General features: G+C 39.4%; 1 protein-coding gene across 1 annotated transcript; it reads right to left on the bottom strand.

The window, feature by feature from the left end:
• Positions 1-1,026: 1,026 nt before the first annotated feature.
• On the bottom strand, positions 1,027-12,020 carry LOC139727527 (mitochondrial chaperone BCS1-like). The gene is made up of 7 exons (XM_071638500.1): positions 11,701-12,020; positions 10,647-10,786; positions 8,892-9,086; positions 6,258-6,321; positions 5,140-5,309; positions 4,312-4,423; positions 1,027-1,682 (listed from the first exon to the last, which is right to left on the bottom strand). The coding sequence occupies exons 1-7, from the start codon at positions 12,018-12,020 to the stop codon at positions 1,427-1,429; spliced, it is 1,257 nt and encodes a 418-aa protein (XP_071494601.1). The 3' UTR covers positions 1,027-1,426.
• Positions 12,021-21,017: the final 8,997 nt, after the last annotated feature.

Raw genomic sequence — 21,017 nt, forward strand, 5'->3', positions numbered from 1 at the left:
CCATATAGGCTATGGGAGGGGGGAAACAGTTCCCCCCTCCCCACCAACCAATCTCATGCCTACATGTAGATTCTTTTTGTCCTTGACAATCTCAGTATTCATGAATTGACAGACTGATGATGAAAAAGTGCACCGATGTCATGGAATGTGCTTATGAGGCACGTGGGTAGGCAAAGACTAAAGTTGTATTCAACGCTTTTTTTTAAGTGTGAGTAATTCAGATAACCACAACTGCTAATGTAGTAAATTGCTTATAATGTTATGATAGAAATGACCAGCATTCATGTCATTAATACATCCACGAGCTTGATTATTTTTTTGTTTCTTTTTAATTACATAAACTTCAACAGGTTTACCTTTTGCCATCAAAGTGTGGATAATACTGTGCACTCGTAGAAGTCACAATGCTGGCATTGATTTGAGAAATTTATGACACCAGAAAACATAATATGAGTAAACATTTATTTTATGAGGAGAGAAAAAATGTCACCTCAATTGAATTTTCAGATGACATAAAAACTCAATGGCCAATATTCTCGAAGGTGGTTTAAATTTAGTACATGGCTCATGCAAATTTCCTTTAGCGTGAATGTGTGTGACAGATCACGCGCACCAACTGACATTCAGAGATAACCACACGATGACACATGCTTATATAATGGCCGCCTTTTTCATGCTTATTTTAGTAAATGAACTACAACAAGACCATAGTTTTGGATTAAACAATCTTCACAAATACATGCCTATGGCCTTGATCTGTTGTCAGCAGCACTTTTTTTTTCTGTTTCTTTCTTCAAGAAGTTCCAATCAGAGACTAATGCACTTAAACTATAGTTGCTCTGTGTATGCACTGCCAGAGATGGCATTCTTGCTGCAAGCTAGACGGTAACACACTGGTGCTAATGTTGCTGCTATTGATTTGGGCATCTACAACCAGTTCTGGAGTGATAGCCAGATTCTATCCATTGGTTGACACACGTACCACGAGTCAAAGTAGATAACACTATTACCTTTGTTACTTTGTCACAAAAAACAGGCTTTCTGAAGGTACTTCGCTTCAACCACCCAGCCATGTCAAGTAATATAAATTTAATACTTTCCTGGAGGAGATGTATGTCCCTACTCTCATGCTATGTCATATGACATCAAATTGCCATCTCACTAGAGATTGGAGCTCTGCAGATCTTATTCTCTCATCATACCATATGATGTCAACACAGCAATTTCTGAACAAGCTTCATCTTCCACTCCATCCATGTAATATGATGGCAACTTGGTATTTCAGAGGAGATTCTCCACCTTGACATTATGTCATGTGACACAACATCCACTCGGTATTTCTCTAGAGATTCTCTGCTGTCAATTTTATGACACACCATGTGACTTGGGTCTTGTCCTCTGTGCTCGAAGCACAGATATCCCATCATCACCGTTTCCACAGATCGTCCAGGTGTTCGATGACTGCGAGTCCGTCGTTCTTGTGCACCATGAAGAAGCCCTGGACAGCAGCGATGCTGATTGGCCGATTGCGTGAGAGGGCCCTCCCGGCAAACTCCTCGGCGTGCTCTGCCGCGAGCTCCGGGTAGAAGCGCGAGTACATCTGGACCAGCTGGTGTTCTGTGGCGTGACCAATCAGCTGCTTGAGGTCCACTCGGCCAGGCCGAATGAGTGCTGGGTCGAGTCTGAGGATCGCCGATAGAAATGGAAAAAAATGCGATGGAAAATTTGATGAGTGAAAGGACAACAGGTGTTCCTCTTCCTGATCCTGACACTTTGAAACTCTACAATAAGAAAATGAAAAAGGCTTGGTACTTGCAGTGAAGTACAAAACATGTTTTGACAGTAAAGGGCCATCAATCTGGAAGGCTTTTGAATCGGTTACCAACAAGGATGGGAAAGGGAGGTGCATATTCATTTAAAAGGGGCAAGCAATTTGCATAGAAAGAGTGTGAATGGGTCATGCCTTAGATGCAACACTGGGTCAGTTTGACAATCTCTAAGAACTGTAATCTCTAACTATATGGCAAATTGTGAGGCGATAACATCTTCAACTTACTCATTTGCATATCAACTGTTCAGGAACTGTTTTTGTGATGATTAGCAAAACTTCACAATTTCAGAACTTCCCTAATTCTTATCACATTTTGATCAAATGTGTATTGTTGTGCTTGTTAGACTTTCCTTTTCTGACAATTTTCTACTGGTCTGGAATTGTCCATTAACCCTAACTAGGCCGGGCTATTTAGGTAGTTGATAGAGCCGGGGGGGGGGCCTCCCAGGCCCCCCCTCCAGATCTCGGCTGTCGACCGCGCGATCGCGACGAAAATTGGCACACACATTGCCTATGATGTAATCTAAAATACCATGAAGTTAATTTTTCAAAAAATTATCACTTATGCTAAATTATGCTAACTTATGCATAATGATGCATGAAATCAGACTATTTGGTATAAATCACAAAATAAAGCTCAAAACAGGCTAAATTTTTGTGTAAATATTCTTTTCAGTGTCCCTAGTAAATGTAATGAAAAAAGATTGTGATATCAGAAAAAATTCTTAAGTATTTTATTGTTTTTTTGAATTTCTTATGTATTTCTTTGTTTTTCGATTTGATGTTTTTCATTGTTTTTTTCGATGAAATTTGTTCACGACATCGCTCCAAACAAGAAAATATGTTATTCATTGATTTTAATCAATAAAACACCAAAATAATTATGCTTTTATGAAATTTGCCTGCAAGCACAGTTTGCATTGAAATTGTACACGAATTCACGTTTTTGAGCAATTTTTGGTCTGACATGCATGTACATATTTATGCGTAACTTCGGAACTGCGCGCCCGGGCGTCGCAAATTTGGTGTCAAAAGATGCGCGAGACTCGAAAAAAAAAAGTCATGAAACGTCGCGGCGATAACTTTTTGCAATTGCGATACATCGCGCGGAACGTCGAGGGGGGGGCCTCGGAGCCCCCCCCCGGCCTAGTTAGGGTTAAATCCCATTTTTGATATGTCCATGCAATACTACCAGCCTTCATGGGTCACAACAGAACAAGTGGCACTCCTCAACAAAGCCCAAGTGGTTGTCATATACTAATTCAATCTATTATCCATTGTTTATACATGCAAAAAATGTCCTTATTTTGGGCAGGTCCGAGTACACTGTGACCCTTCTACAGTGGACTCCTGTTATAACAAAGTCCTCAGGACCAGCAGTTTTCTTTCCTTATACCAAAATTTCATTATAATTGAACAAATAAACAATAAAAAACATAGAGTAGATAATGTTACAGCCTGAACTTTCACTTTGTTGTAACCGATATTTTGTATTATAAAATGGGTTCAAGAATGTAGCCAATAGGAAGTGCTGAAATGAGTCACGTGTGCTTTGGTTATTCTAGTCCCATCGCACTGCGTGTTAAATCCTATTGCCGATCGTCTGTGCGCGCGGCGGCTCCTTTGAATTGCATGCATACGCGCTGTCAATCCTGTAAACAACTTCTAGTTCGGGCTGCCGGCCGGCCGGCCTTTCTTCCCTTGTGCATAACATGTGTGGTGTACGTATACTCTTATACGTACAGTACAGTAGACCAAGCGTTGTGGGACCGGACGCGTACATGGAGTCACTTTGAAGGGCAAGTCCAACGATTTAGCAGGTTAATTCTCATGCCGTTTTCAGAGTATGTTGTCTAGTAGGCCTATATGAGGAGTCTACATCAAGTCTTTAAGGTAAAGGGTGCATATTCTATGTAAAATAAGTAAGTTTTCACGCGGGAACTTAAGTGTCCGGAAACCCAACCCCCATCATACTTATATGTGTGGGATTTCCGAGAGCGACATGCGTAAATGTTTGGGACGAACGTCTTCAGACGTCTTGACCCACAAAGGTACGTGAAAAATGCTGAAAAATGTTGTTAGTTTTCGAATTTTCGACCCATTTTATAAAACAAATGATGCACAGGATTATTTCGTGGCGTAAGTGGAGATGCAGCTCACTCTCGGGTATTTACAATGTAGTGCAACATGCACTCGGCTTCGCCTCGTGCATGCTCCACAATTGTAAATACCCTCGAGTGCGCTACGCCTCTACTAACGCACTCTATCCTGTGCATCATTTGTATAATAATCGTATTCGTTATAACGAGAGCGCACTGTACTCCCCTAATGAATGGTGGCTCCACACAAACTTGGCAATCTCACATTAGTAAGGCTCCTTGGAAACTCTGCAGAATAGAAATAGGAAAGATTCTTTCTGATTTAAAGGCACTGACAACATTTTGTTCAGTTGCACCGGACATTGTTAAGATTCCACTGACCTCTCGAGGTAGTTTGTGGTCATGAAGACTATTCTGGCCTCAGTCGATGCCACACCGTCCAGTGTATTCAGCAAACCACTCAGTGTAACTCTGCTCATTCCCTGGTAGCGAGCTGAGAAACAAAAAACCAAAAAAAAACCAAAAAAAATTATGCTCTCGCTATACAAAATGTGACTGCCGTTGAATGCAAACAAAGCTTTCATGTTTTCTACAAGTGAAAGGGACATTCTATCCTGATTATTACTTTGGTTTGTATTGAAAAAAAAAACAATCAGAGTAGAATTTGAGGTGGATATAGGATGCGAAAAAAAGATCATAAATTGTAAAAGTTTAGAGTGTAAGACAAAATGGCAGCACTGTATAACTCAGGTACTGAGCAGCTCTCCATTTGTTTTGTACACAAAATTTCACTAATTTTTGTTTTTCTCTCATATTTTGGCACAGGCAGAAATTATTCAATGAGAAGGGTACACAAAAAATATTACTCTTATTATATACCAAGAACAAGTACGAAAAAAAAAATTGTTAGGAGAAAAATAAAAGTTAGTGAATTTTTGTGCACAAACTGAACGAAAAGCTGCTCAATGTCTATGTCACACAGAGTTGTCACTTTGTCTTATTTGCAAAATTTTTAAGTCATGACTCTTTTAATTGTCCAATTTTCTCCCCAAATTTTCAGTGATCTACTTCACTGATTTTCCTGTTTTCATACAAAGCCACATGATATCAGGATGGAATTTCCCTTCAAGCAATCCACAATTACTATATCCACTTTGATTCTGTACTGCGTCTAGCCAAAACGAAATGTAGGGCCTGGTCAGTGCTTACGGTCTTCGGCCTCTTCCCTGCTGACAAACGCAGCGTCGATGTCCTCTAGAAGGATAATACTCTGCTGAGGAGCGACGTTCATGAGGTGGTTGAGGCGGTCGTCGGAGAGGCTTCGCTCGCTGAGGTTCATCATACAGATGCTGTACTGCAACTCGCCTGCCAGAGCCATGCTAACATATGGAGGTATTCCACAGAAACAAAATTATCATCAGGAAACAATATACAGTCTATGGCAACAACCTAAAATACCTGTAAACTTTCATAAGGCCTCAATAACAAAAGGCAAAATTTTCAAGCAGCATATTGCATGCTGACATAAAGTTGAACTGAGATAACAAAAATGTCAACATCAATTATTTTGAGTGCGTTTAAGATACACTTCTGTACATTAAACAACTTCAGCAAAGAATATGGCATTCAGACTTTTTTCTTCTTTGAATGGATAGTCCATAGATAACATCAGTCTGGTTGAGAAGTAGCAGAAGAAATGAACACTAAGGTAAAGTATGTTTTATCACATATATCTACAGATGAAAAATACTAACTTATTGATAAGAACACCACTAAATAACACAGTCTATGAGCAGAATTTCTCAGTGTTTCATTTTATGAATTTTGTGAGTCGACTGGTATTCACGAAATTAGTTTGAAAAATATTGCCTCCTGTAGACAAATGTACTGTTATTTTGTAATCCTCAGTAGGAAATCACAAACTTCTGTCCTGAAGTGGGATAATACTTATATCTTATTCCATCATTTGGTTCTCAATGACAAATTCAAATGACAAATTCAACCACTCACAAAATTGTCTTCTAATTCTATATTTGTGAAACATATTTGTATACTGTATAAGCTGTAATTTTCATGAGGGTTTCTTTTTTGGCGAATTTCGCGAGCCAGTTGGATCGCAAATTTAACAACATGCAAAAATGTCTCAATGCACTTGAGTGATAGGGCATTTACGTTCGCGTTGGCATCAATTCGCGAAAACAACATCTCATGAAAATGTCTATGACTTCTTCATTCGCGAAAATATCTGTACACAAAAATAACAGCGTATACAGTAATATATGGCATACAGAAGTATACAGTAGCTTTCAGACGAAGGAGATACTAACATGAAACTACTTTTACCACAGCCAGGAGGTCCATAGAGGAGATATCCTCTTCTATATGGGATTCCTGTGGCAAAATAAGAAAAAAAAAGATAAGAAATATTAAATACACATCAACAGATTAGAAACTAGGACCCTGTTTACAGTGCAGGGCTGGGCCGAGCTCGGGCTAAGCCCAGGTTGAGCCCAGCCTCAATTGCAGCACTCGGCCCCCGCAATTCTGTCCGTCTACAGTGGAGGGCTTGGCCCGGGTTTTCAATTCAAACCTTTTAATATTTTGTCGTAGTGGCGCTCTGCTTGTAAACAAACAATTATTATTGGAACCGCATTTGGCCCAGTTTGCGTTTACAGTGAGAAAAGGCCAGGCCGAGCAGGTCGAGCCCGGGCCGAGACTACCCCCAGAGCTTGGCCAAATGCGCGGCCGTTTTTGGTACCGCATTTGGCCTTTTGAGCGTTTACAGTGAACGGAAGGCCGGGCTAAGCTCGGCCTGAGCCCGGCCTTTTCACTCACTGTAAACGGGGTCTAGGTTTACTTCCACACACTGGGTTCTACTGACAACAGTAAAATGACTGCATATCTCTGGTCTGGAGACTGTAAAGAATTAATTTGTGTCAAACATCTTTGCCAAAATGCACAAAGGCGGTTTAAATCAAATCCAAGGTTTAAATTAAGTCCATGGACTAAAACAAGTGGGAAATAAGCATATATTTTACAAGCGAGTAGTGAAGAGTGTTCATCACTGGATGCCTGTTGATAATTATATGACATCAGTGACACATATTTCACACAGATGAAATTTGCATATTCCAAAGACTAAAATCAAAACTACTTTTGTAAATACAGGCCTTGAAGTCAAGTGTAAATCATTATAACCTTGATAATTAAAGTGGTAACTAGAAACATCACTTAAGGTGATTAATACCCCCGCCCCGTGACGACAGTCTTACCCAAGGAATGATCTTTCCTTGATCTTCTGCCATTTAAATGCCGTTACCATGGCAACGCAGCTTCCGACACGTCCGAAAAATATGTCTTGCACATCTTCCCACCAAGACTATTGTATGTGCCACATTTCATAAGCTTTTGTCAAAAACTGAGGAAGTAGTTCAATCCACAAGATCTTTCCTTGATCTTCCGCCATTAATATGCCGTTACCATGGCAACGCAGCTTCCGACACGTCCAAAAAATATGTCTTGCACATCTTCCCACCGAGACCAATGTGTGTGCCACATTTCATGAGCTTCAGTCGAATACAGAGGAAGTAGTTCAATCCGCAAGATCTTTCCTTGATCTTCTGCCATTTATATGCCGTTACCATGGCAACGCAGCTTCCGACACGTCCGAAAAATATGTCTTCCACATCTTCCCACCAAGATCAAGGTGTGTGCCACATTTCATAAGCTTTGGTCAAAAAACTGAGGAAGTAGTTAAATCCGCAAGATCTTTCCTTGATCTTCTGCCATTAATATGCCGTTACCATGGCAACGTACTTTCGGGTACTGTCAAAAAATGCGTCTTGCACATCTACAACCAAAGGCACACATCTGTACCAAGTTTCATGGAAATTGGGCAAAAACTGAGGAAGTAGTTTGCAACACAAAATTTTCCATCATTTTGGCTCATAATATGTGAGTTGTTACCATGGCAACATACTTTTTGTCACTGTCAAGAAATGTGTCATGCTGACCTATATCCTAAGACAAACATTCAATATGAATTCCATGAGAATTGGAAGAACACTGATGAAGCAGTTTTGCCATGAAGCATTTTGCCCTATATTTTACCAATAACATGCCGTTACCATGGCAACGCACTTTTTGCCACTGCGGAAATATGTGTCTTGCACATTAACATATTCAGATGAACATCTGTACCTAATTTCATAAAAATTGATCAAAAACTGTGGGAGGAGTTCACGACGCAAGATTTGTACCCATTTTTGCCCATAATATGCCGTTACCATGGCAACGTACTTTTGGGTACTGTCAAAAAATACGTCTTGCACATCTACAACCCAAGGAACACATCTGTGCCAAGTTTTATGGGAATCGGTTGAAAACTGAGGAAGTAGTTCGCGACGCAAGATTTGCAACGGACCGACCGCCCGACCGCCCGACCGCCCGACCGTCCGCTGATTCCTATATACCCCCTTCAAACTTCGTTTGGCGGGGGTATAAAAACACAGTAAGGATTGTAGCAGCATGGCATCCCTTTGCAATATGCCATATTTCATTTGTCAGGAGAGAATTTTATTACTCCCTGATCCCTTCATAGCACTTTGAATGGCTTCTAAGTATTTCCATTGAACTCAACGCATATGATATTGGAGTTTTAACACACAGTCAGTACTGTTGTCAAAAGGGAAAGTGACACAATTTGCCATCACTGGTACAATTTCAACGAACACGCACATCTGACACTCGTAGAAATATTCAACATTGTCACAAGAGGTACGAGTACATGACAGAAAATTTCTTGCAGATAGCCAAGCACCTGTGTAACACACGCCCTCATCCATTTGTTGCTATAATGTCATGCCCATTTTGTTTACCTGGCAGTAAATATGCTAATTATTAATCTCCTTTTCATTTTGTATCTGGGCTAATAAGAAAACCACTTGTGTTTTCACCCTCACCTCGGTCAAAATACCACTTTGGGTTATTGATGAATTCCTTCACATCTCTAAGGATGCTGTCTGAGATGCCGCGGTCGAGGATGACGGAGTTGATGGGCCGTCTCTTTCGGGGGTACCCAAACTGCCTCCATTCAGCCCCCATCGCCGTGTACATGATGGTCTTACCCTCTTGTTTCTGGAGAGCCATCTCTCTAGCTGGGGCAAGAAAAAAAGAACAAAAGGAAGGACAGAGGTTTTTTTTTTTTTTTTTTTTTTTTTTTTTTAAGAGTTGAATTCAGGTAAAAAGTAACATCTTTACGGTCTGTGGTTTGGATCTTTCACAATTAACTCTCTCATTACAATAGCAACTTTTATAGTATACAATGTCAAACATGCCGTCAATCCCTCGTTTGAGGCGAGACCCCAACTTCCACGAAGAAAGTGGGGTGCTATACCTCGTTAAAGATTTTTCGTTTGGGAGTTGGGAGTCGAAGTATTTGTCCATTGCAAATAAACTTTCTGCTCAGGCGTGACAAACCTGGAGGCCAAGCCAGGGTTTGATGACTCCAGCAGCTGTCGTATTACATAAGAGCATGATAAGGATATCTGCCTGTGGCACACCATTCAAAGTGAACTCAATTTTCTCTATCCTTTCTAAAGTTTTCAATTTTATATTCTATTGAGAAATTCTATGGTCATCCATTTTACATTTCGAACGAAAAAAATTGACCCGTAAATAACGAAAATACAGGAATAAGAAGGAGTGCATTGCCAGTTTGCCGGTGCTGCTCACTGTTGGGGATAAAGTACAAGCCGTGGATCGAGTTGGGGAGGTGGGCTGCAGTACAGGCATGCTCTGTCTGCATACGCTGAATGTCTACACTCACACACACACACACGTACACACACACGCACCATGGAGCTACATAGCCCATGCCAAAACCAAAACAATCTCCTCCTCTCGCGGTGCCCCCCCCCACCCCCCCCCCCCCCCCCCCCCCCTGGCGCAGTGGCGATGACTGATGCTTAGATTAGGCCAGGGTCAAGAAACAGGTGTTTTATATCTTTGGTTTTTAAGTCATTGATTGCCAAGATATACACTGGCATTATTTACGGGGGTGTAGCCTCTTCAAACGAGAGATTTGCGTCATGAAGGTGAACGAATGGAGGTCATCATTCATCCGGTCGAAGTTTATCCTCAAAATTCTTATAATCAGAAAACTGGATTTGAACTCTGGTCATGTGATGTTTCATCAATTAACAATCACCCTTTCCTGGCATCTTCCCTGTGGAAGAATAATCCTCATATATGTAAAGTTGCGCAGGAAGTTCTTGCACTAACGCACTTTCAGCGTTTGAAAGACGGCTCGGAATGGGAACACACACTTCCAAGAGTCTAATTATTCCTTTTACAGCACAGACTTGGTTGCACTTGACAGAAAGGCATATTAGTTTGAGTGAGGTGTTGAGGGATCCATTTGGGAGCGAGTGGATGAACCCAGTCTCAACAGAAAGCAGGGCCTTTGTCTCAACCCAGCACATGCTGAAACCTGATAATTTGGGGGATTCCAAGCCGTCTTTCAAGCACTGAAAGTGCATTAGTGCATGAACTTTCTGCACAACTTCATTCCTATGAGGACCATTCTTCCACTGGAATATACGGCAGAAGACGCTGGTGAAACATTGCATGATGTGAGTCAAAATTCACTTTTCAGATTCATAAGAATTGAAAATATTGACGACTAGGAAGTGTCAGCATGCAGTATTTCCTTCTACCTTGGTTGAGGATCTCGTAGAAGAGCTCTTTGTTGCGCCCAACTGCTGTAAGAGTGACCGTCTCCCACGGCGTGCCCGAATGAAGATCCACCATCTGCTTTTCCCGATTTCTCTCGACAAAGATCCACGTGTTTTTATACCTGACGGAGAAGGAGATGCACATCCACAGCATGGAAACCAAGATTGCAAGAAAAATATCTCAAAGCTCTGTTGTTCACACTTTTCATCCAACATAATCTTATGACAAGATTAAGAAGTCTGCCCAAACATTTGTGAATGTGGATAATGGTTTGGTTGTGATGCTTGTGGACATTTTCTGTCTGAAATCACTACGATTCCTTCGTTACAAGACGTGTACATCAGCAGTGTTTTCTGGAAGTTTTCCAAGAACTTACCATCTGCCTCTTCCTGCACTATTTCACCACTTACTAATATAATACACAACTTCAGAAAAACCTGTGTCCCGTTTCATAAAACGTATTATCAGTGACAACTGCTACATTTCTGTGACAAATTTGCTCTCAGCCAATCAGATGCAAGGATTTCAGTAGCTTACTGTATAACGACTATGACAACTTGTCAGTGATAACAAGTTTTATGAAACGGGGTCCGGAAAAGACTGCAGTTTTTGTTGTTCTTGTTGTTGTTGTTGTTGTTTTTTATAACGATTGGTGAAGTCTTCTGCTTTGAAAGTACAAAAAAGTTTGCTTTTTCTTCTACTTCTAGCATTTTACTACTTCAGCAAATGAAACCACAAAACATTCTCTTAAAATACAGTGATCTTTCCTGAATTAATTTCAAAAACAAAGATGCAACAGACTATCAATCCATGACAACAATCTGACTAGATATGGTCTCTCATGGTCTCTCATCTCGTGTACATTTTCAAAAACTGAATTGAAGGTGTCCATGTGTTTACTCGCTAAATTTCCCTGAAGAACTATGCTGAGTCTACAATTTGTATATCCTTGAAGAACTATGGACCCTGATGCTTTGTCGACAGGGAATTTACTTTTTTTCTTTTTTCTTTTTGATGAGTGAGGGATGCCTCTACCTGAGATAGTGGTTCCCTGGACTGGGCACAAAGTCAAACTGGGTGTCGATCTTCCCGCTCTCGCTCTGTGTGAAGGTGGTCTCCACGCTGAGGTGCTGGGCGTGACGAGCGTTCTGCGTGATCCACTGCAGGAGCCAGTGGTAGCTCTTGTCCTTGCTCGGAACCTCCAAGGTCATCAAGAGGTGGCGTCGTGCTGCGATGCTGCCATACTGCATGCCCTTCTTGGCCACAGCCATCAGCGCCCCCACTCCAACGAGACCGAATCCCGCCCCAAAGTATGGGTTGTCCTTTAAAGTGGCTACGAAGTCACTGACACCCATTCTGCATGTCAGATGTAATCCAAATGATCGGTATAAAAGCTGATCCCCTCAGGTCAGCATTCATAGATGTGCAAAATTCTATGATGCTGAGAGCCTGCTGTCTGGATCTCTACAGACAAACAGACAAATTAAACACATATTAAAGAAGGGAAAAGCACAGCGGCAAAATAATCAAACATACTACATCTAAGTCAGTGGCGGATCCAGGAGGGGGCGCACCAGGCTCATGCCCCCTTTATTTCTTTTGTTAAAACAAAAGAAACAAAAAGAAAAAATGGAGGCGGGCACATGTGTCCCCTCTTTACAGAATTCCTGGATTCGCCCCTGCAAGTTGAGAAACAACAAACATAATGATACTAAGGTCAGAGAGCAGGTATACATGAGATGTTGCACCAAGTCAGCACCGCCTAAAGGAGCAAAGCTTGAAGTTGAAGCAACCGAGTGAGGAGTGTGGGTGTGGGTGTGGGTGTGGGATTGGGGGTGTTCCCCCGCCACGGAAAGGAACTTAAGCATTTTACAGCTGTAAATTTTGCGATCTGGTGCATACTGGCAAAAAACTTAAACCTAACATATTTTATTCCCCATTTTTTTAGCACTTTGTAGTACTTTGAAACTGCACGTACACCGTGCAACCCTATCTTCTATTCCCAATATGTGTGAAGAGCATGTCATGCTTTTCCAACATGTATTCATATGGTAGACCCCATCATTGTTTTGCTGTTGCTATTGTTTATTATTGCTATATCACTTTTTTTCAGCATCATTTTGATATATTTCACATTAAAGTAAATCCCCATGAAGAATAAAAACAAAACAATAGCAACATGACCACTGTGCATAGTCTCATTTTCGTTCTTTACACGCACTGCTATGATGAATTTAGAGGGTTGCGGTGTCCATGTACAGGGTTTACAGCGTCAATGTGTCGGACACCTACCAATCGACAAGTTGAAACAATACCAGAGCTACCAAGTCTCGCTCATTGCGTGAGACTCATGCATTTAGGGTCTGTCTCATGATCTCACGCATGGCACCCATTTTTCTCAAGCATCGGGACATAGCTCAAAGGATTAAAGTGACAGTTGCAATTGGAGGTAAATTTATATTTCCTTTTTGTCTTTCAAAATAAGTGAAAAAACAGTCACTTTAGTATGCACCAGACCACATCATTATGAGCTAAAAATTGAAAAAGCTCCCTACCGTGCCGTGGCAGGGGCCGGGGGACGCCCCCTCCAAACACTCACGCGCTGAGACGCCGAGTCAAGAAAATCTCAATTGTAAAAATTTTTTGAACATGCATCTCTGCAATACAATCAAACAATCAACATTAGGCCTACACTGCTCATGCTGCTACAGCTAGAGGGATCTAGCTTCTGAATTCTGTACAGCGCAGAGCGACAGGCACAGGAAGGCTGTAGACAAGCAAAGAGTAGTACTGTATTAAATTACGTTGTCCAAACTTTGTACGATACCAATCATCACTGATCATCATAAGGTAGCCCGACCAGCAGTGACTAACCAGACGCCGTGCGAAGCGCTGTCGCGACACTTGTGTATACATCATACATGTATACAGCGACAGTAACGTAACCTGTGTACTGTAAATTTAATGTCAATGTCTCGAATGATCAATACTTAAACGTTAGACATGCTAGAATTGTAGAAACAGACAGCACATTGTACCAAGGATGTATGAGAGAACTAACGTTAGGCCTAACTACGACCAGCAGCCCCATACGCATAGTAGCCATAATCATATAGCTATGCCATATAAAGTTTATATGCGTATGGCATGGGGTAACTGCGACCAGCCCCGCCGCCGCAGAGCGGCGGGTCTCCGGGGCTAGGCATGGGGCTGCTGATGTGCTGGTCGTAGTTACGTAGCCTACACGTTAACGAGTAACGTCATCGTTACGACGTTAGATTCAAATCAGACTTTATACTGTATTCCTTGTATTATGGTAAAAGTTACCGTGGTGGCTTCGACAAGAAACTCGTGCCGGAAACTCTTTTGATGGGAAAGTTTTCATCGCACCCTGTTCAACTCTGATGCGTCGCTAACGTTAGAGCTTGTGGCTGTGGTCCTAGATTCCTAATCACTACTCACGTGTAAGAAAGTGCAATGGGCGCAGCCATTTTTGTCTCAGTCAGTTTTCTTCATTCTAACGACAAACAGTGGCGACACAGTGGCGACAAACAGTGTTTTGGGTCGGACGAAACTGAAGGACGAACGTTCAGTATGTACTTTGGTATCAGGGGCGTCGATGGCGGGGGGGGGGGGGGGGGGGCATTTACCCTCTTTCAGAATTAACCTTTTCCCCGCTCGGTCCCCCCCCCCCCCATCTGAAAATTTCCCAAATTCAATCAGGCTGGTGTTTACGAGATATTTTCATTTGAATCCTAAAAATGCAAAAGCTCCCTCCTGTACAGGGGCATGGGGGGGGGGGGGGGGGCAAACATAACATTTTCCCCAAAAATAATTCTCGATATGTGAAAAATTTCTTGCTCTTTTGATTAAACATTGTCCAAACATTTCACCCAAAGTGGTCATAGGATCACTGGATTTTCATTTTTAGAAAATCAATGCAAAATCTCCGCACACCCTCCACTTAACCCGTTCCATACTGAATTCTGAAATCCCCATACGAACACACAGGTAACCATAGGTTCCCAGGGAACGGGTTAATGAAGATCCCCTTACATACACTAAACGTGGTACACTTCCTCTCCCACCCCCGTCAAATTCCATAAAAAAGTTTACACCAAGTACACAGTGATTACACAAACAAGAGCTGAGGTAGTCATTCATCCATATTAGGTTGTTTCTCTGAATATTTCTTACACTGTGCTTTCTTTATAGAAAAAGTAAAAAAACAAAACAAAACAAAAGGAGCATATATCTTGTATGTTCCCTCGCCATGTCTTTTGTTAGTCACATTAATATCACAAAAACATGCAAGTTTATGCTGAGTGGAGGAGAAGGTGCAATGTCTGTTGCAAGTTTATGCTGAGTCGAGGAGAAGGTGTATTCCACTGTCTGTTAATATTAGTAGGGGCCTACTTTAGCGTGCAATGATTGGCAGATGAGGTCACAACAGGAGTATTGGTTTGGAAGGATTTTTTTTTTTTTGTGGGCGTATCCAAGTAATCTGAAGAAAAATAAAAGAAGAATTAGTTAAAAATATATGGAATGTTTCTAGATATTCGCATCACCGCAAAACTGATGTTGAGGGCATCATAAATCAACACAAATCAACACACATTTGTATATACGTCAGAGAACTTCTACATTACCGCAACACAAAGTGCATGCACCATATTACACACAAACTGTCAAATCACCCTTCATCAACCAATCAAATATCAATAATATTACTGCGTTACAATAGCAACAATGGTATAATTATATTCCACAATATTAACACAACAATTATCGCTTAAAATATGATGATGAAATAATACGAACATATAATATATAAGCCTTATCATCATCGTCATCATCATCTCATCTCATCTTCACCAACTTGAATTTTTATTTGACTCTGTGCCTCATGCCCCCAACAACCATCAATTAATAATCAAAACCAATCTTTACAAATAAATTATAAACCATGTTCAACATATAACGAAAATATGAAAACAAAATTCTACATTTTTCAGCTGACCCTGCATCCCCCCCCCCACTATGATCCACTCTTTCTCCATAAAATTGCTACTACATATTATACCCAGTTCAAACAGAATGCATATTATAATCATTATATTTCCAAAATACAAACAATAATCTCATAATTTCAATATAAAACAATAACATCAGCTTTCCGAAAATATAATTTTACCTGAGATTCCCTTCTCTTCCCAACGGAAACAACTCAAAATATGCGAAAATTACGTCTCCTTATCAAAAAAATGTTGACTAAAATTTGGAGTCCATATTGGAAGCATTTAGATATTGATAAGGATTGAAAGAGAAGTTGAATATTTTTTGCTTCTATGTCAAGAAATAGAAAAATAGATTGTCTATAAAATTAGCTCCATGCTTCGTTTTGCCTCTCTGTAATTTCCCTTTCATTGAAACAGGAGCTCTGAAACTTTTTTTGTCCATCAAATACCTACCCAAAGTGAAATGTCCAACAGCATTTTGAAGCATGAAAAACAATTATTCTAAATTCTAGCCATTTTGTCCCTCAGTTACACCATTGATCTAAAACAAGCCCATGTATATATATATATATATATATATATATATATATATATATATGTTGATAAGGTAGTCCACGTGTTGGCAAGATAAAAAGATAAATAACAAAACTGCAACTGAATACTAAACTAACAAAACTGAATACAGCATGAACTTTGTTGCAGTTTTGTTACTTATATATATATATATATATATATATATATATATATATATATATATATGTGTGTGTGTGTATATATACACTGTATATGATAAATATATATGTTTGTGTGTGTGTGTGTGTGTGTGTAATAACATTGTATTTGCTCCGCGTGTTGGCAGTACATGTATACTAAAAATAGCAATAATAATGTCACAATAGAGGAATGCATGAAATGCCAATTACCTTGATTTTAATTCAAAATCCGAATTTTCGAAGGGGGACATTATTATGGCTATATGTAATTATATATATATATATATATATATATATATATATATATACATAGACATATGTGTGTATGTGTGTATGTGTGCATAAGTCTCCCTGCCCCATTCTTTCCATGCTTTCTGTCCCTTTTCCTGTCTGCTTTGATCCTCTGCATGTATTTTCTTTCAATGCGACGTAGGCCTATTCTCTTCACTATAAGAGAGCTGCTGTGTTTCTGTTTGTGTGTGCGATGGTGTGCGTATATGTATGATTTCCTTTAAGTTCCTCCTGTTTCTGAGGTAATTTGCCTTAAAATTCGTTTGTCCATTACTTCATGTATTAGTTTCTGCTCAGGAGGTTACTGCATTCTATAAGCTATAGGCTTTTCAGCAGTTCCCTCCATTTCCGACAACTTATATAATCGATATCATTGATCTTATCATAATTCAGTTACAGGTTTTCTATCATGATTGCATTTGCAAACTATATATTATGTTCTTTTTATTCTAAAAAAAGAGCTGCATTGGTTTCGTATGTATTTACAAACGTAATATTGAACTTTATATTTTTGTTGGAAATGAAATGAAATGAAATTAAATTGTACACACATGATTATCGCATGGAAGCGTGCATTGTTTGCGTTCATGAAAGCGATTGACTAGTTGAATGATTATATGCCTGCTTCGATTACAAAAAAAAAAAAAAACTTGTGAGAGGCAGAGAGCGAGAGAGACAGACAGACAGACTAGAAAAACAGACAAACAGACAAACAGAGAGAGAGGGGGGGAGGGAGGGAGAGGGAAGGAGCGTTGAAATGAGAAGCTTTGACTCCGCAGCTGTAGTATTCTATGTGTATTCTCTGAAGAAGAGAAAAGGTCATGTTCCTACGGCTGTGTTCACATAGAAGTATACTATTCGGGTATTCGGTGCTCGTTTTCGAGGGCACGCGAATATCTTGAATCGAACGATATTTTCTAACACCGGTTCACATAAAAGGGCACTATTCGAAAGTACCGAATAGCTGCGAATAGTATAGCATAGTGGGAATCGAGCTTGTTCGATTTTCTCTCAGCGTATACCGTCTCTCGTTTATGAAATAATGACAATTTTGGTCTGGATTTGCCCTTTAGCAAAAAAAAAAACAAAAACAAAAGCGTGTAGACTGACATTCTGATGCAGTTTAGAAATTGTTAATAAGATTACTAGGATGTAGGAGGAAGAAATCCTCACTGCATGGGATAGGGAGTTGATGGTGCGGGTGATGGTGTACTGGGTGCCCGAATAGCGAATAGCGAATAGCGAATAGCGAATAGCGAATAGCGAATAGCGAATAGCGAATACTTCTATGTGAACGCAGCCTTAGGTAGCTTTTTGCTTTTCAGTATGAATGGAAGCGTGCGATGGTTGGGCGCTTCTTTTCTTCTGTAAAGTATGGTTGATATTATTGCAATATTGTCCCTGTAACGAACGATTGAAGAGTTGTTTTGCATGGTATGTCATCAATTCAGGGTAGCGTTCAAGCGTATGAATATTGGCCCATGATAAAACCATGATAACAGCTACACGTATGTAGCGATGCCATTTGGCCTTGTCAGGTATAGTTAGACATAAAGCATGCCGACTGTCGATATTACTATATTGGTGGGGACCAAGCACTAACTATCTATACAGATGTTTTTGAGCTTGGCTTGATAATCATCCACAGCTACTGGGTATAATTTCTTCGACCTTCCTTGACAGAACTTGACTTGAGGACTGGGAATCTTCAAGGGTCTGGAATTTTGGCATCTTGGTAAAGTATACAATCTGCTTTTTGCAGATATTGTCGAAGATTTTTTCCCGAATTCTCTGCTAGTGTGCTTCATTGTAAATCATTGACTTTCAGTGCAGATAAAGCTATAATCATACTCCGTGATTTAGCAAACATTTTCATGATGGGTATAAATTATGATTTATTATGATCTATCATCGCTAAATGTCATACGTTCTAAAGCTTAATGGCGAATAGTGTCGACCCTAAATGTTACACATTTTAATCCTAAATGAAGGCCTAATACGTTTTCGCCCTGAAACGTACTATCGACCTTATAAGTGTTACACATTTTAACCCTAAATGTAATAATCGTGTCAACCCTAAATGTTATGGGTATGCATTATACTAGTAACCCTATAAATGTAATAACCGCGGGAGACAGCCCTAAATGTAAAATCCACCTTTAACGTAATATCGACACTAATGAATTCCTTTTAATACTAAGTGTATAATATCGATCCTCAATGCAATGCACTTTCTAACCCTAAATGTAACAACAACCCTAAATGTAATACATTAATTGACCTTAAAAGTTAAAGTCTATCAATTATGTCAACCCTATATAAATACCATATGCCAACCCTAACAGTTTAACCCTAATCTCATATCCACTATATATATTGGTCTTAGGAGGGATCTGAATCCAACCAAGCTTGCATTCTACGCAACCCCCAAAATAGCTAAAAACTTACTAAGATGGTATAGATTTGTTCTTCTCATTATTATCATTGTTATTTTTTTACACGAAAATGTAAAGGGATAAGGTTAATGTTCATTCCTGACATTTTACAGTAGCGCTCCTTTCACCGCCTACAATGTCACAAATGATAATAATCATGACGTAATTCTCCAAAGCATGGAATCGAGATCAAGGGGTGTTTTACGAAGAATTAAAGTCGAACTTAAAATTTAGGATTGACTTGAAATTATAGGCTGTTGGTTTCTTGTTTCAGTCTTCATTATTTTACGAAAGTTCAGAAGTCACGCAGAGCCTAACATAATTTTAAGTTGATTTTAATTCAAGATCGATCCGACTTAAATTCTTTGAGACCCCCCCCTTTTCCAGGCTCTGCTTTTTTTTCTTTCTTTTTATTCATGTTCCACATTCCACATTTCATACAAGTTTTATATTCCATTTGATTTTGAAAAAGAAATGTTTTTAACACAATGGTCAGTTTGAACCAAAATTGCACAAATGTATAAGGACGTATAATTGACGTGTAATATGAAGAACCCACTAAAAAGCAAAGCTTGTAGGATGTGGGTTCCAAACACATAACATAGGCTTTTAGTACAGTGTATCAATGTCAAAAGTGACGTAAAACATGCAAAAATACAAGATATCGAGAATATCATAAAGTTTACGGAATGTACAAAGTATAATATGAAGTTTATGATTAAACTTATGGTATAAATGCTAAGAAAAGTAGCAAGTTGCTAAAACTCATAAAGTAATCCGAGCGAGGCATCATTTGAGTATGCAGAAATTTTTCAAATGATTACGGCAAAATAATTAAACATAGGATTTTAGAAAATTTGCTTTGAGATTTAAAGAACTTGATCGCAACCGAACCGCATCTAACTCATTCCAGAAAGAAGGGCCGGTCGATGTAATTGTCTTAAGGGCTAAAACTGTATGAACTGGGGAAAAATGATAGGATTCACTGTGTCTTGTAGGGTAAGTATGGATATCACTGTTTTTAACATACATTGAGGAAAATATACTAGGAAGATCACCAGTATTCAACTTGTACATAAAAATTCCATAAAAATTCCTTCTTTCAATCGGAAAAATTTGCTTCTTTCAATCGGAGAATACATCCACGACTAGGGCAACGTATGATGCTGTTCTTTGCCAGATTTTCGATCAACAAACCTACAATGATATATAAAACAACTCTATTTACTAATTTCAATAAGTTGTTTGGTGTATTATCTGACAAATTCATAACGTATTCAACCCTAGGCGTAAAATATTTTACTTGTTATTTTTATTTGTTAGAAACAACATTCCAAGTACAAATGTATTTAAATCATTTGTTTAAAAAAAGAAAGAAATAGAATACCATTTGGCTAAGAAAAGAAATAAGCTCCCCTTTCATTTAAAAAAATGGAGGTTTGATTTTTGAGACTTCGATAAACTCTATTGGTGGTCAGTGTACTTATCAAGATCCATGCTGCTAGTGACAGTACCTTGATACATGTACTACCTCTCTATCAGCGCACTCAAAATGTATTACATGCAGTGTATGTCATGTTCATTTTGAGTTTAAATAATGATGATGTCTCATGTAGTCACCATGGAAAGTAGTTACCCTGGTGTCTCCATAGGTTAAGAGTTATTATGTGTATGATTGTCCCAAATGTTTCTCTTGTCTTTTTTTTGAATTGTTGCCAATTGTGTGTAAATAATGTGATTTTGATTTGATTTGATAAAACATATGAATAGAAAAAGAAATAAAACAACTCTACATAGTTCTCGGGTCTCCCGCTGGGGAAAAATACGTGCGTAATGCCATATTTTGTATCACGCCCAGTATTCATGTGCGTGTTTAGCCTACTGTATAGTTTTAT

Source organism: Diadema antillarum, unplaced genomic scaffold (assembly GCF_040938485.1).
Source record: "Diadema antillarum isolate AM-2024a unplaced genomic scaffold, OU_Dant_1.0 seq00000135_RagTag, whole genome shotgun sequence".
NCBI lineage: Eukaryota > Metazoa > Echinodermata > Echinoidea > Diadematoida > Diadematidae > Diadema > Diadema antillarum.